This window comes from Ruditapes philippinarum, unplaced genomic scaffold, assembly GCF_026571515.1.
Source record: "Ruditapes philippinarum isolate M1 unplaced genomic scaffold, ASM2657151v2 ctg160_1_1_1_1, whole genome shotgun sequence".
In the NCBI taxonomy this organism is placed as follows: domain Eukaryota; kingdom Metazoa; phylum Mollusca; class Bivalvia; order Venerida; family Veneridae; genus Ruditapes; species Ruditapes philippinarum.
Window position 1 is genome coordinate 49,582 of NW_026855222.1, and position 16,947 is coordinate 66,528.

The 16,947-nt window shown below is 32.4% G+C and overlaps 3 protein-coding genes across 3 annotated transcripts; 1 reads left to right on the top strand and 2 right to left on the bottom strand.

Annotated features, from left to right (window-relative positions):
* Positions 1-8,216: 8,216 nt before the first annotated feature.
* On the bottom strand, positions 8,217-9,605 carry LOC132742529 (uncharacterized). The gene has a single exon (XM_060730964.1). The coding sequence runs from the start codon at positions 8,901-8,903 to the stop codon at positions 8,433-8,435; it is 471 nt and encodes a 156-aa protein (XP_060586947.1). The 5' UTR covers positions 8,904-9,605; the 3' UTR covers positions 8,217-8,432.
* A 462-nt stretch (positions 9,606-10,067) lies between these two features.
* On the top strand, positions 10,068-12,138 carry LOC132742530 (putative nuclease HARBI1). The gene is made up of 2 exons (XM_060730965.1): positions 10,068-10,181; positions 10,696-12,138. The coding sequence occupies exon 2, from the start codon at positions 10,712-10,714 to the stop codon at positions 11,828-11,830; it is 1,119 nt and encodes a 372-aa protein (XP_060586948.1). The 5' UTR covers positions 10,068-10,181; positions 10,696-10,711; the 3' UTR covers positions 11,831-12,138.
* A 168-nt stretch (positions 12,139-12,306) lies between these two features.
* Positions 12,307-16,212, bottom strand: LOC132742531 (uncharacterized). The gene is made up of 5 exons (XM_060730966.1): positions 16,157-16,212; positions 14,951-15,089; positions 14,352-14,434; positions 13,863-13,973; positions 12,307-13,533 (listed from the first exon to the last, which is right to left on the bottom strand). Exons 2-5 carry the CDS (start codon positions 14,965-14,967, stop codon positions 12,914-12,916), a joined length of 831 nt encoding a protein of 276 aa, XP_060586949.1. The 5' UTR covers positions 14,968-15,089; positions 16,157-16,212; the 3' UTR covers positions 12,307-12,913.
* Between the last annotated feature and the right edge of the window lie 735 nt (positions 16,213-16,947).

Genomic DNA, 16,947 nt, shown 5'->3' on the forward strand with positions numbered 1-16,947 from the left:
CTTTACCATTGAATTTACAAACGAAGTTTAATCAACCAAATTCATACATTGCATGTTTTTACTCAAATTATATGAACATTGTAAACAGATGGGAAATACTCAAGGTTTTATACATTTCTACATTGTTAACATGATTAAGACTAGATAATAAAAAAGGGAAAATATTCTAGATCAAACAGTTTGATGAAAGATATTAAATAAAATAAAATAACACTTAAGTCAGAAGTGTACCAACCTTAAAGCTGCATTAAATAAAACATGTAAACATATTTTCCGTCTGTTTAAAAACCAAGCATTAATTTTCAAAGTTTCGTTAACATTTTAAACAGTATTGTGAATAATCTCATTAAAATTGATTAAAAGTTATGATTTTAATAGATAAACCCCACGTGAACACAAAAGTGCGTATACATGTACATTGTTTCAACATGCAAATGAAGACTAGTATAATTAGCTCGTGTATGCTCTACGTCGCAGTGGTAAAATCAATTGTTACTATGTGGATCATAACAAATATGACATATTCTATTGCAAACAAACTTTTACCGTTTTAGTTTTACGGTGCATTAGCCCTGGCGTTAACAAAAATGTATCATACATAAAAAAGATCGAATTTGTACGAAAACATCCACAATACGTATAATGTGAAAAAAGTTTAAATTCGGACTGCTACTTAAAAATGTTTGTTGATTTTCTGTTGATGTACGGATGACCCAAATGCGGAGTTTCTCGTGGAAATAGAAATTGTACTTATGAGGTTGCAGAATTTTAGTCTTATAAAACTCATTTTGGATGTCTGGTCGGGAGTCTATATTAAACTAATTTAATAAATGAAATATAGCTATTTCTTTATTTTGTGAAATTTATTTAAAATAAGATAATTGCAGCTCTAAAGACGTATTGAATAATATCAGTAAAATACGAAAACCGATCGTGAAACTTTAACTTCTTGAATTCTCCGGTTCATCTACACGATTTTAACTTCATGAATTTACGATTATATTTTCATAGTTTCTCCATTTCAACTTCACGAATTCACGATTTCAACTTCATTTATTTACGATTTCAAGTTCATGAATTCACGATCTCAACTTTATGAATTCACGATTTCAATTTCACGAATTCGTGATTTCAACTTCACGACTTTAACTTTATAAATTCACAATATCAACTTCGTGAATTCACGATTCAACTTCGTGAAGATGAAACACTGAGTTCGTGAAGATGAAAAGTTGAAAACGCGAATTCATGAAGTTGAAATAGTGAACTCGTGACGTTGAAATCTTAAATATATGAAGCTGAAATTGTGGATTCGTGAATTTTGTATGTTGAAAACGTGAATAAACGAATGTTAACCCTTTTCCCCATGAGCATATTGTGAAAAATGGCCATTTTCACCGAAAAGCCTCCTCTTACAAGTTCAAACTGCTATGACACTATTAAAAATGGTTCAATACTAATCAAACTTGGCACAAATGTTGACTGGACCATTGCCTTTGTAACGACATGCTCAGTCTTAAATTTCCTGTTACCATGGCAACGAGGGGACATCTCAAAATTGCCAAAAATCACTATTTTGCCTCGATTTTTCCATCAAAATTTATTGCAAAGTGCTGCAACTTCTCAAGGGATTGAGATAGAGTCAAATGCTTTTCAGCGTTGGTTACACGTTACCTTATGATCGACCTGGGGTCATTTTAAGCCTCTCACAAGTCCAAAATTTTCTTGGCGATGAGGGGGACTCCGCCCCCCCTTCAAACCCCCCAAACAGAAGGGGGCACATCCCCCTTCTGGCAACCCCCTGATGTATCTTTTGGATGGGGGCGACGCCGAAACAGTGAGCACTTTTTTTAGCAACATTTCTCAAACGAAAACATGTGTTTGGGGCCCAAATAGGACATTTTTTCACTATTTCAGGCCTTAAAAAGGGGGGGGGTCGAAAGTGCGTTGTTTCGCGTATATATGAGGTAAAGGGTTAAAAAGATGAAATCGGGAATTCATGAAGATGAAATCGGAAATTAATGAAAATGAAATCGGGCATTTATGAAGTTGAAAGTCTCCATCTTTTCTTTTAGTAAAATACCATCTTATATGTTTACACTTGAAGCAAAGTCATCCTATAACCGACAAATAACTTGAATTGAGATTAATTGTCATGACATTTTCATGGTTAACTTGCACAAAATTTCGTATCCGATTTTAAGCACTTAAAATAAATACACATTATATATGTTTATTTGTTTCTTGTCTAATTATGTTTAGGTTTGAATCAAAATGTTAATATTTATTGTGTTAAACTGTAGAATTGCATGTGCTCAAACAATAAGTAATTCTTCATAATTTTATCATTTCATTATGTAAATGGTTCCTTAGGTTTCTTTCCTTTTTTATTGTTGATGAAAATGATTGACTTATATTTGCTTGGTACTCAATTTCTACGAATCAAAAGTGCATTCAAATAAGTGATTGGCTGATAGAGCTTTTTTTATTTTACCCTGTTATAAAGCTAGTCTAGTAGGCCAGTCAGTAAACTCTACTTTCCAGTACACGATTTGACTATAATAAAAGTCAAGATAAATCATGTACAACATTTCGGTGGATTGCAGTTTCAGTGTTCATTTTAAAACAAAATATGCATTAACAACAACAAATGTTAATCTAAGATTATCAATGTAAAAAAAAAGATTAACCAAAGTATTCTAGCAAATGAAATAAAATGTCAAAAACGTATTCCAATATATTCCTTACTTACAAGGTATAATGTTTCATTTTTTATATTTTCATTTTATCTATTTTATGACATTTTAAATAGTTATATAGCTACAGTGTATTGTCTTATCTTTAAAAGTTGTCAATTAGTGAAAATTAACAAGATAAATCCGTATCAATAGATAAAAAGTTAAGGTTCTTAATCAAAATGTGTATTTGATTTTTGTATCTTTTGTTTTCCTTGATTGTACGTCGATTTCTACACAAGTTTGGATTTTGAAAACTCAACAAAAAAGTGCCAATTTCACCTCAAGTGACCAACTTCTTATCCAATATAAATCAGCAGCGAGAGACAAATGACCATAAATGTCAGAGAACAATTGTCAGGGGAAAAAACACTTTGCAGAATCCGCGGCCTCCGGAAAACAAACTTTAAAGAACCTCCTTGACGGGTATATGAAATTTGACAACGCTATGAAAAATGAACGAGGATAGTAAGAACACTGAAGGAAGATAAATGGGCAAACTATGTTCTACAATAATCAAGGATTATTTTGGATTCTTTCTGAAAATATAATTCACTACTGATGTGACTGTGTCCTTAAGCATCTCAATAACTTCCACTTCTTCAACTTACGCACTTCATAAGTCTTTGAGAGATGATTTGAAACCCAAATTGCGTTGCCTTCAGAATTCATACTGTATAACTGTGGATATTCCAAAACTTGATAGGTTATGGATACTCTTAATCATTGGCATGGCTGTTATTGTCAGAATTTTCTTGATTGTCACTGAGTGTAATTTAGTAACGAATATTACTTCGAGGGAGAAGAAGTTCAAAGATAAAGATGATTCACCCATTTTCATTGTTAAGATACTTTGCACAGGTGCAATTTTTAAGAGCATGCATTTTTTACCAATAGATCTCTCGGTTTAAAAATGAGCGAATAGCACATAAATCTGATTTATGTGCATTAAAAAGAATAACATTTTAAATGTTGATTATTATTTCAGTGCCATTAAACAGATATAATATTGTTGAAAGTTTCGAAATTTAAAATGTTTAGATCCGTGTTACACTCGCTAGTTTTGAACATTTTATTCGAGCCGATTTTGCTTCAAAAGTCGCTTCAGGGTCTTTTTTTTTCTCGTGACAGGGTGTTTTCGGCATGTGTTCTTCTGACTATTAACTGTCACGTTTCGCGAGTTTTGAGAAACATATTGACATTTAATACGGTATAATACAAATTATTTCTGAAACTAATAAGACACTTTGAATGTAATTAAGTGTTGAAAATATATCAAAATGTCAAATTAATATCAGTTATTTTCATTCTGTGTTATCTTGTGTCTTTCATTTTCCAAGGCCTGTAGAATCATTACTTTAGAAAAAGATTAAAAATGATTCCCGCGGATTGGAATTATTCCTCAAAATGCCAGTTAACAGCAAACAGACAAACATTAAAACAAAACGTAACGTGTAACAATAAAATTTATAATGATGACAAGGTAAGAAGTTAACAAATACTCATTTAATCTTTTCTACCAAAGTTATGATTAAAAAAAACAATAGTAATTCCTACAAACAGAGCACTTGCTACAGCAGTCAGTCATGAAAGAACTTCACCACGCACCAGGAAATTGAAAATTAAATGGTTTGATAAAAATAATAAATGAAATACATTGATAATTTAGTTATATAAACCATAATTTAATAAAAGCCTATTCATTTCAATGATTGACATAAACAATGTGGCTATACCACGTGACTTTTCGGGAACGGAGCACGCCGATTTTTCACCAGATTTAGGTATGTTTTTATTTATAACTTACTTATTGCTCAACTGATTTGATCAGATAAGGCTCAGAGAAACCGTAATTATATCAGCTTTCCACGGTATATAAAAATTCTGAAAACCCCGGAATGTTTTTTGAGAACATTCGAGTACAGCTTTCTTTTTATAGCCGGGGCCGAGGGGAACGGTACACACTCATTTGTTATCACAAGCGATTTCTAGCACGTCATATGTTTTTGTCACTATTTCATAGAAAAATACATGTTAATCTGATAGATTTACTATGTCTAATGTAGCGAGTGAATGCAGTTATATTTTAGCATATTTTCATAAAGTTATGTTTTAATTTCTGTCTTTTTTATTTATTAATTTAAACGAGAACCCTCGGACCTGTTTTGCAATGTATCATTATTGTAAACATGATTATTCAAAAATAAAAGAACATTTTGAGAGTACGTCGCGAACCATTCGATTTGAATATTGTGCAATCAATATTTGGATATAATATGTTAATATTACAAGTTATTGTTGAAGAAGTGATCTATAAGTATTTGTGAAAACAAAGGTAGACATTTGAAATCTGTTTTTCAAGAAATACGATTATCTTATACACTTTAAATGTTAATGTATATGTGAGCCTTATATTTCAAGAGATCACGCTGAACATTTACTTGTCACATTTAAAATCAACTCGGGTATGTTAAACGCTTCGATCTTCACAGAATCATGCAGTTGCGTTTAAAATGATTGGTCAATAGATGTTGTTGATAGAAAAATTTGTTATAATGCTGTATTTATTGTTGTTCTTGTTGTTTTTATGATAATCATTTCCTTGTTCAGAGGTGATCATCCATCAGAAAAATGTCTACATGTTTTTCCATCAGAAATAAGATTTTCAATTTCAGGTAAGTTTCATTCTTTATCACTATCAAGAAAACGTACGAGACATTTTTGGCCTTTTTTCTCATCTGGATATTTTGACAGTGTCCTTTCCTTGCTTTTGTATGGGGATCTGTTAGCACGTATTTTGATTCCATGTTTTGGAGACTTGAATTCTTGTATTGAAATTCCAACGGGTGTCGTATTCGGTAGCAATAACTCTTTTAATACCTACTGTATTTTACTTTTTTCCTTTAGCTTTAGCCTTGTGAAGTGTATGTTATTTATATGCTTTTTCCTGAAAATATATAAACCAAGGTCATGACCTAAATCGCTGAAAAATATCAATACTTGAAAACTTGTATATGTTTATATTTTGTTAATAATAAGTAAGTCACTAGGAACAATTTTTCAATATCATGGCCATGTTTAATTAAAAAATGTAGTTGCCATGGCTAAAATGGTTAACGTTTAAAGACACGAGGCTTTAAAAATAACTTTTAATTCAGGTAATGTTGGTCAGTTTAAAACTGACATGGTCATTCGAGTTTTACAAGTGCCCCTTTGGGTATAAATAAATGTACAAACGGGCCCCTGCATATAACGACCGACGTTCTGTAAGCAAGTTAGAAAGTTTTCTCACATGAAAAATCGAAACACCAGCATCCCTTGTGGTCTCGAACCTACTTCATGTAGTATATAAAATAGAACGCAGCCTCCAAAATCCATAGCCTTTGATTGACAAAATGGGTATTATTAAAATAGCACTATATTTTTAACAAAAACACGCAAGCACACATATCCATGAGCTCATGATTTTAAAGCATCTTTAATGAAATTTGGTCATTTACAATAAGTTTCGAGAATTAAGAAAGTCCAAGATAATTTATAACAGGCCTTTTTCCCATATTGGTTATTCAGATTATCCGGCTTTTAATTTTGATTGCACGTAAAAATGCGGAATATCTTGTCCATATGTAGTTAATTTGATATTTGAAATATATGCAGTTAGTATCGGACCCTGGCAGACGATTCATACCAAATATCATGTGCCAGAAAAATACTTTTTTCGTGATTGATAAAGTAGTCAACTGATAGTGTCACATATCGGTCCACATCCTTTCGGATTACTATAAAAACATTTAGCATCGGCGTCACGAAGTCGATACTTTGGCTCAGGTGTCTAGAATATGGGTTGCGTTCATTGAATACCGCATTTCCTTGTTGATCTTAGTTAGTAAACCGGTAGTTCTGAGTTTGAATCTATTGCGGAGTGTAGTTTGTTGTCAGATGCATTAGAAGCTGTTACGAGATTTTAATGTTCGTAAGAATATTGTCTGGTTGACATTTGTAAGAGTGCTTCTGTTTTTAATGGCATGATATTCACTGATGATAAAATAGGTTAACGTTCTGTGCAAATATAAATGAGAATATCAATTATTTTAGTGACATGTTCAGTTAATATAAAAAGCCCTCAGAGAAAACCAACACAATTAATTTACATGGAAGCAATAAATTGCAATGTGCAGTTTGATGTTACAGACAATAAGTGACATGTTTATGTTTAGGATAAAATATGCAATTAGGGCATTTTGTACGACGAAAATGTTAAGCTCTAAAGCAATCAAATGATATATAGCGTTTAAAACTATGTAAAGTCAATGACGAATGGCGAAAAGAATATATTTATACTTTTGATATTAAGAATAACATCAGATGCATTTCAACATACCTGTATTATTTCCGTCAATTTTAACTGATAAAAATCCCCAACTTTCATAGATCAGAATTAATATGCGTGAAACATATCTCTTACTGAGAGAAACATCCAAATTTGATAAATCTCATATTTATTCATGTCATACAAGAAATAATCAGTTGGCATTCGACTATCGCTCAAATTGCTCAAACGTTGAAAAGTTTCCATTTTAATCTCTTAAGTAGTGTATTAATTTTCAAATTTATGTCAAAACGAGATAGAAAAATCCAATTTCATTCAACCTTTGACAAATATTGACGGATTCTTTACAATAAAAATATCTAATTACCATGATACATCATGATAATATTTAAATTTTATGTCATTACATATTTAATTAACAAATTACGGAAATACAAAGAGTATTTAAATTGGATAAAATATACCCGTTCCTGCTTCAAAATAAACACGTCAATGGTATATGTTAGGATATGTATTTAACTTAACCTCAAAGATATGTCTAATACAAGGCACTGAAAGAATATAGGGTAATATATATCTAGATCATGCATAATGAGGGCTGTCCGAAAAATACAGTGAACTTGCCCTTCCGGTCCAGTTTCAATACTCTTGTTGAATTACGTCGATAGTTATACATTTAAAATGAAGAAAGTATTTTTAAAGATAGATAAATATGTCACGATTAAAATGGTGTAATAAGAAATTGTATTTGAATTGGCGTTTATATCGGAATTTCCCAGAAAATGTAGACTGGTACTTTGCGTAATCCGGGTCATACTCGCCTTTTCCGAATCACCGCAAAATAAACGAAATGATCGGAAATGATGTTCTTTAACTCTGCTTATAGTGACATAATGCCTCGAGTCTAACCAGATCATAATGTCATATCGTGTTTACAGCATAAATCGTACCATTTTTGACCATTTAAAATTATTTTATTTGGTTGATTAGTGTTCTGAGAATATCAATAATTTTTATTCTACAAATTGATGGACTTTAAGACACTGGAATCACTGGGACCCAGCACAGTGTTGGGATAGTGTAAAAAAGTAATTCTAGAAAAAAATATACTTGACAATTATTATATATACAGTATATATTTTTTTCTAGAATTACTTTTTTAAACTGTCCCAACACTGTGCTGGGTACCTGTGACTTGAATGAAAGAAAAATACACATGTTTAATCAAAGTTCAACTTTAATATTTTCTAATAAAATCCAATTAAAGGTTTCAAGATTAAAATACAGTTTCTGTACATATGTAAAGCAAAACACATGTATGCTATATATTCATATAGGTCTTATATCCATGACATGTAAAATAAACTTTAGACAACAGCCATGGCATCTTTCTCTGACATCAAGGAAATATGATGTTTTATTACAGTCACATGAGCAGTCTTATTGTTGGTGTAGATAAAATAATCACAAGGTATTACAATGCCCCCACCCTTCTCCTTCACATCCGGCCATGGATAAAAACTAGGCACAGGGTCTCCTGTGGTTTTAACTTCAATTCTTCCACCATTATCTAGTATATAGCGAAATGCTGGGGCAATGCCTCGTGGGACATGACCACAAGGTAGACCTAGAATATCTTTCAACCGAAGACCTCTTTTTGAATCAGTCACAAAATCAAGTTGATCATTATCACTAACAGTATCTGGTAACCATACAAGGCATGCACTGACATCATGAATGTTTGTATACTCTCGGTCCACACGTAATGTTAACTGTAATGGTGGTCGTATCTTAAACTCATGATACCCTTTGATAACACTATTCTTTATTGTAATCATCGACTCTATGACATCATCCTCTGTATGATTCTACAAAACATAATTTACTTTCAATATGAAAATAACTGACCTGCCATAATTTGCATGAATTATTATATATTCTTAAGAGAATATTTGTTTTGCATGTAAATCGAAATATCTTTCACAGAGTGAACACCAAATGAAATATTTTCAAGAAAACAAGTAAAAATATATAATCTGGTGTTCACAAGTGAAATATAATTTGATATTACATACAAGACAAACAAATATCAATTTATTACATGCTTTTTAGTGTGTTTTTTTCAGTTGGTTTTACAAATCTTTGCCAGATTAAAACATGCTCTGTCATTCATGATATCGCATTGATCTTGTTGAAAATAATTCTTTATAATTTCACAAAATTTTATTACATGTGCCAAAATTCATGTGCTTATTGTAATGAAGCACATTTAACTTGTGACGGAGTGTACATATATTTTGACGAAAGTGTATTCATGATATATATTCTTTTCATCTGCATTCACATATAGTCTAGCTACTTTTGTGAAAATTTTGTTTTATATTTTAACTGTGATAATATCAAAATACAATTTCACTGACAACTGAAAAACATGTAATATAGATCATTTGTGTTCAAATAATGGTTAACAGTAAAAGATAAAGCCAAATGATTTGAATATGAGTGCCACTACAATTATTCAAACATTTATAATTATTTTTATCACATAAACCATATTGCATGAGTGTAATACATTTACTAAAACACCCATAAAGCATGCTAATGTTAAGGTTACACTAAAGATTCTTTAATGAAAAATGACAACTTTCATATCAAAAAATAGATAAATACAGAGTCCCTTAAGAAAGCCCAGGCTCGGTTTGATTGAGCCTGTTCATGGACGGTACTGGAAAGTGCAAGTTACCGTCCACGCCCCCTAGCACCGGCTTAAGCAGAATTCAACATTTAAACATGAAATAGTAAACTTTTGAATTTAGAAACATCCGCAGATGTGTTCATACGGCGGTTATCATGGAACCTTCAATGTGACACTTCCGTGCCATTCCATAAAAAGCGGCGTATGGTCCCCAAGTAATAACAAGCGTGTGCCCTAAACGAGAAAACAATGGGCGGAACTTAATAAAATGGAATTTTGAAAGGGGATCAGAGGTTATGAAGCCTGCGTATCACAGGGCGTCCTTGGGCGCTTGTTCCACGGATTTAATCGAGTGAGTCGTCACACGTAACTAGTGTCGAAATGCCCTAACACCTGGAACAGGAAACAGTATCACGGACAGGTAAAGTAAACAAATGGCAAGAGGCGTTAAGTGTGAAAATATACAGTTTTGCCAAGATTATATGACTTCCTTATGAAAATAATATTGCGCAGAACGTAGTTATTCATTTCGCTAGGACACATGCATTACATTGAACTTATTTTCTTTTGCAAAACCTAATTTAACATATATTCGCGATATTTTTTTATGAGGCTTAATTAGTAAATATACATGTAGGGGCCTACATTAAACACGATTCTGTAATGTTTCATTTATTAAATGGTACATCATTTTTCAGTTGTTTCTACTGCAAAATCAATTAGAATCACACAGATTTCATTCATTCTGGACACAAACAAGCATGTTTACAAAACTAAGATATGTTTACGTCTACAGTACTGCAGTGACGTTGATCTAACAAATACACTCATTACTTATGTGTAAACATGGAAATACTAATTTGGCTGGTTATTATATTTTCATTTGTAAATTGTTTTGAATGAAACCAACACCTGCATTTTATTACTTTTTTCAGGTTAATGATTTGAGAAATGGATGCTAGTATGTTAGCAACTTACCAGTGCCTTGAAGACCTATTTGAGAATGATAATGCACCATTTAGTTCTGACATTATCCCATTGGCTTGTTGTGCTGGACTGTTTGCTGAAAAAACAGAACGACGAAAAGTCACTACATTTTTGGACTGTGTAAATCAAATGTCTAGTGCTGAGTTTAGCCGTCATTTTCGTGTTAGTGTGCATGTATTCCAGCATATTGTTGACAAACTGACCCCAAATTTGATCAAAGAATTTCATGGAGGCTATCAACCGGTTTCTGTTGAGACACAGATTTTGGTATTTTTGTGGTATGTTGCTAATCAAAACAGTCAAAGAGAAATAGCTTTGCTATTTGGACTGAGTGAATGGAGTGTTAATACAATTATTCACAGTGTAGCCCAGTGCATTTGTGATAAAAGTGATTGTTACATAAAAATGGCTAATGCTCAGAGGGAAGTAGAAATTTCTAATTCATTTTATGATTCATGTGGCATTGATAACATAGTGGGTGTAATAGATGGCACTCATATACCTATTGTGAATTGTCCTGGTGGTGAAAATGATTATATTAACAGGAAAGGATTTCCATCGGTACAGTTGCAGTTGGTTGTTGATGACAATTTAATGATAATGGATGCGTATGTTGGATGGCCAGGAAGCACACACGATGCTAGAGTTTTAAGAAACTCTGCATTCTTCAATAATGCAGAAACTGGAAGAGTAATATCTACCAGAAAATTCATCATTGGGGATGGAGCATATCCACTGAAGAACTGGCTAATTACTCCATACCGTGACAATGGTCACTTAAGAATCAATCAAAGGAGATTTAATCGTGCCTTATCGTCTGCTAGACAATGTGTTGAGAGAGCTAATGCACTTTTAAAGGGCAGATTCAGACGTTTGCAGAAATTGTATTGTCATAACATTGAAGATATTTGTAAAGTAGTTCTAGCAGCTTGTGTCTTACACAATTTATGTATTTTATGTGAAGATGAAATTGAACAGTTCATTGACATGAATCAAGCTCAGGATGTCAACAACTATCCCAACATATTTGCAAACAATGCAGACGCTGTACAAATTCGGGATACCATAGCAAATACTTTGTAAGATTTGATGATGCAGCATACTTTTTTGTTTAAAATAAATGACATTATTGAGGGTCAAAAACATATTTTCATTTTCCATGGCAACAGTCGTTGAAAATTCTCTGTCATCTTTTGTTATTAATAGTTTCCATGTGTATTTTGTCGTTTAAGCATTATACCAACATGAGTATTTCTAAAGTCACACAATGCATTGTGTAAGATTGTTTCATTTTCTATAAAGTATCACTGTATATGGCCAGCATATATGAAATTATTCATGATATTCCTTTTATCATTTTTCTGCAGTAAAAAGTTTTAAAAATATAATGGCTTGTTTTTCTGTTTGTATAAATAATTTTCTTGGCATTAAAATAGATGTTGCAAGTCACAAACTCAAATTTCATCCAAAGCTCATAGTATGATTGGTGATACATATCTATATGGAGCAATAAGTATTTGTATAATTTACATGTAAACATAAAAAAAAATATGAATAATGAGATCATTAACATAATTCTTACTGAATAATGATGCCATTTACACAATCAAAATATCACAATAATTATCAATAAATCACAACAATAACACATATAACTAAGTACTTCAAATGTGTATGTGGCATAATGATGACTACAAAATATGACTAATTGGAAATAACAAAATCTTCATGACAATAATGAATATAACTCTCTAACAATTTCTCCAAATGTGTACATGGCATAATGATGAGTACAAAATAAGACCTGTTTTAAATAACAAAATCTTCATGACAATTTTGCCAAGTGCTATTGCCTTTCAACAATAATGAATATAACTCTAACAATTTCTCCAAATGTGTACATGGCATAATGATGAGTACCAAATATGACTAGTTGGAAATAACAAAATCTTCATGACAATTTTGACAAGTGCTATTGCCTTTCAATCCTAAGAAATAAAACAGCTTATGGTAAATATAACTATTTATGAACAGTGAAATATAAACAAAAATGTATTAAATTGATAAACCTCTTATCCAACTATTTTGAGAAAAGAAAACAAATGATGGGCACATAATAAGGTCCTCATTGTCACTAAAATTATCTTCTATGGAAGACAAATAATATTACTTTTTGGCCAAAATGTCCAACAACTGATCAAATCTTTTAAGCTTTTCAGCATTCTGTTCTTTTACAAACATTTCATGCTCCTCTTGCATCTGCTTTTGGGCATCCTGGTAAGATGTAAGAAAGCTAACCATTCTATCAACACCAGTTTCTTTTTTCTTTATTTTTCTGCCTGGTGTTTTTGGTTTCTTTTCTGGTGGTTCCCCACTGTCAGTTGTATCTTCTATTTCACTGGCGAAAACTTCTGCATTTGACCTTGACCCAGCATCTGTACATTGAAGATTAGATAATGCACTTGTAGTGGAACCACTATTGATAGTAAAACTTGGTCTGGTACTTGGCTTATTTCCATAGAGTTGATTAAAGTCATCAAAAAACTTACAAGTTTTCTTGTCTGAGCCAGTTTTGGAGTTGTGGTCGACAACAGCCCGATAGTCTCTCTTTAGAGACTTCCATTTGTTGCTACATTGTTTCCCAGTGAAAATGTGGCCCTTTTCTTTCAAAACTGCTGAAATTTCATCCCACAAAGTTGAGTGAGTCTTCTGCATGTGGAATTTTACATCATTTTCAATACGCATTGAAACAAGTAGCTGGGTAGCTTGAGGTTGCCATCTTACCTCTGCAAAGATATATACAGAAAATTACCTTTTAATAACTTAACAGCTGTGGATGTTCAGATATTGCACTGGATTATCATTGGATTTGGACAGTACATTAGATTTCATATTTAATGATATTTTGATGTTAAGAAGCCATCTAATTTCTTACTTCCTTTTTCAAAAGTTGTTATGCCATTTACTTAACATACATGTAAACATGTATATCGTGTTTAACATATCATGCACCTCTCCAGTCAGTTGGAAAGTATTAAAAAGTATTTATTCATTATGCAGATATATTAGCTTATTTTGAGATTTACCAGGAAGGTTGTAATACAGTATACAATACCTCCTTTGTTATCATCTTTCATTATTTCTTCAGATTTACATGAATTGTCTTCAGCTTTATTTTCTTCTGATCCTTGGAGGCACCTTTGAAAATTTTCACGGAAAGTTGCATCTGAAACAAATTATCTGAAACAGTTGGTATAACAGAATACTTGATCATACTAATGATTTGGGTTTTACCAGTAATAATTTTACATGTTCATTATCCTGCCCAGAGCTGACCTGTTGATGAATATAAACAAACACATTAACTTAGTAGCTAAGTTATTCTTTAGCATATCTTAATTAAAGACTATAAATTTTTAAAAAAGAGAGTGAGAAACTGGAGTTTGTGATGGTATGTAGAGAAACTGGTCTTGCAGATCAACTTGGTTTTTATGTAAATTTGGAATCCTAGGTATGCTTGTTACTACTTTTGACTTGAAGGTTACATACATCAATTCATACATGTATAATTATGTCATAAATTTAAGATAATAATATATCATACCATTCTGTAATTGTTTAGCCATATCACTATCAACCAAAAGTAAAGTCTGGCCACCTCCACTTGATTCCAACTGTACATAGACTCTGAAAAGAAGAAGTCAAACATTTATCTGTGTTACATGTCTTTTACCAAGTCTGAAAAATGATAAAAAAAACTTAAAGCTTTTAAGGAGATCCAATATTTATCAAAAACAACTAAACAATTTTGATGAATAATTACAATAAACTGTCTACATCTTTATGATAATGTGCTATAACAGTTATAACTGATACATGAAAAGCGTTTCAATTACTGTGGCAATGGCATGAAAATTCATGCAAATACACAAGCAGGAATGTAGACTTAATTTCACAAACTAATACTTCACCATTGTGTTTAAAAAGTTTTTCATATTTCAAAGTCTTGAATTAAAAATAAATATGATGAATAAATATTTCAATATTAGTATATGCATATACTAATATATATACTAATAACCAAATTCAATAATATCCTCACAATAATAAAAATACTGGCAGCCACATTATAACATCAAAGATGTTGACTATTACTTGATGCAGATATAATATTTTGATAACTTTATTTTCTCATTTATTTACCTATTATCATCAGCCATTTTTGCTTGAGCAAGGTGTGCACAAAATTTCTTTTACTTCGCCAGTAAGAATAAGCTCTAGCTCAAACACTTCACACTGAGGATGAAAGGCTAAATGACAATGGCAACAGCGCAGATACAACCTGAAAATAGTTTCTCTTACATTATCGTAACTTCTTAAGCAAAGTACAATACAATAATATATATCCAAATATTTTTAATGGGTGGCAACTGGATCAAGTCAACATGGATTTGAATTAGAGAATAAATATACTATACTAACTATATCAAAATAGATAAATACAGACTCCCTAAAGAAAGCCCAACACGGCAAAATTGAAAATGTTGCAGGCTCGGTTTGATTGAGCCTGTTCATGGACGGTACTGGAAAGTGCAAGTTACCGTCCACGCCCCCTAGCACCGGCTTAAGCAGAATTCAACATTTAAACGTGAAATAGTAAAATTTTGAATTTAGAAACATCCGCAGATGTGTTCATACGGCGGTTATCATGGAACCTTCAATGTGACACTTCCGTGCCATTCCATGAAAAGCGGCGTATGGTCCCCAAGTAATAAAAAGCGTGTGCCCTAAACGAGAAAACAATGAGCGGAACTAAATAAAATGGAATTTTGAAAGGGAATCAGAGGTTATGAAGCCTGCGTATCACAGATAAGACGTCAAAAGACAAATTTAAAAAGCAGGCAACATATCCTAAGGGTGATTCAACATTATTCAAGTAGGAATATTGGAACCACCCAACTAGAAAATGCCAAAAAGTTGAAACTAAAAATACCACAAGCACAACAATAATGTCGTGCCGAACGATCTTCAAGGATCGAAAATATAACATCATTGATTAAATGTACGGGGAGACTTTTTACAGCCGCCACACGGCACAAATAACACGGATAACAAAAAACCTCTTCCACTGGTAACAACACTACCAAAACCAGATATGTTTTTGGAAGTGCTTTAAAACTGTAAGTTTATATTGTAATACAAAATGCTATATGATTCTATTTTCTATCGCAATGAAATAGATCTTGCACTGAGAGTTGTTCCTTTTAAATTGTTAAGCAGTTATACATTTCTAAAATCCAGCCGGCACATTTAATTCATGCCACATTATATAAATTGTCATGCCATACTAAATTGATCTTTAACATATTATTACATAATCAAGCAATATCAACATGATTAAATAAGAACCTGTAATCTGTATCCACAAAAACAATCGTTTTCTTACTGTCTTCTTGTTTTGATAACCGGTTTAAACTCCCCAGCAGTCATTATTATGCTGCTGACCGTTCCAAGGCGGCGCCCCACTGTGTTCCTCAGATGTATGTCTTATGTTGTTTCATACTGTTTTGGTGACACTTTTGCTTGTGTCCCTTGTTGTTTTCTCGTCTACGGTAAGTATCTTCCCCATTGCCTCTAGTTTTTATTTCTTTGATTACTCCCCACCCCCTCCCCGGTCTCCTGTCCCCTTCCCCTTTGTGGGCCTATTTTTTATTTTCTTTGAATTCCTAATCAGTTACAAATTAATTATCATTTAATGATTAACCTGTCCGTGCTCTGTCTTTGCCCTGTCCTGTTTTTGTTTGGGGTCCCCCTGGGCTCCTTGCCATTGGTCCTTGTTGCTGGGTCATGTGGGGGTTGCGTTCATTGAACGCCGCCTTTCCTTGTTGATCTTGTTTATCATATTTGATAATTAGCTGAAGAAGGGCAATGGTGGCAAAGGTAACAAGTCCAGCGTCCATCTATATTAGACATCTGAAAGAAAAAAGTTAATATGTTAAAGTATTGGACATAGTATACCACAAGGGGTAAAAAAGTAACTAGACAACTCACCCCTCAAAAACTGAAGACAACTCACCCCCTTAAATTGGTAAAACAGTTCACCCCTCAAATTTTTTGAGAGGAATGACTGAAATCCAAAAGATTTCAATTATTTATTAATAAAATATTTTTCTAGACTAGCACATTTATGTAACATATAA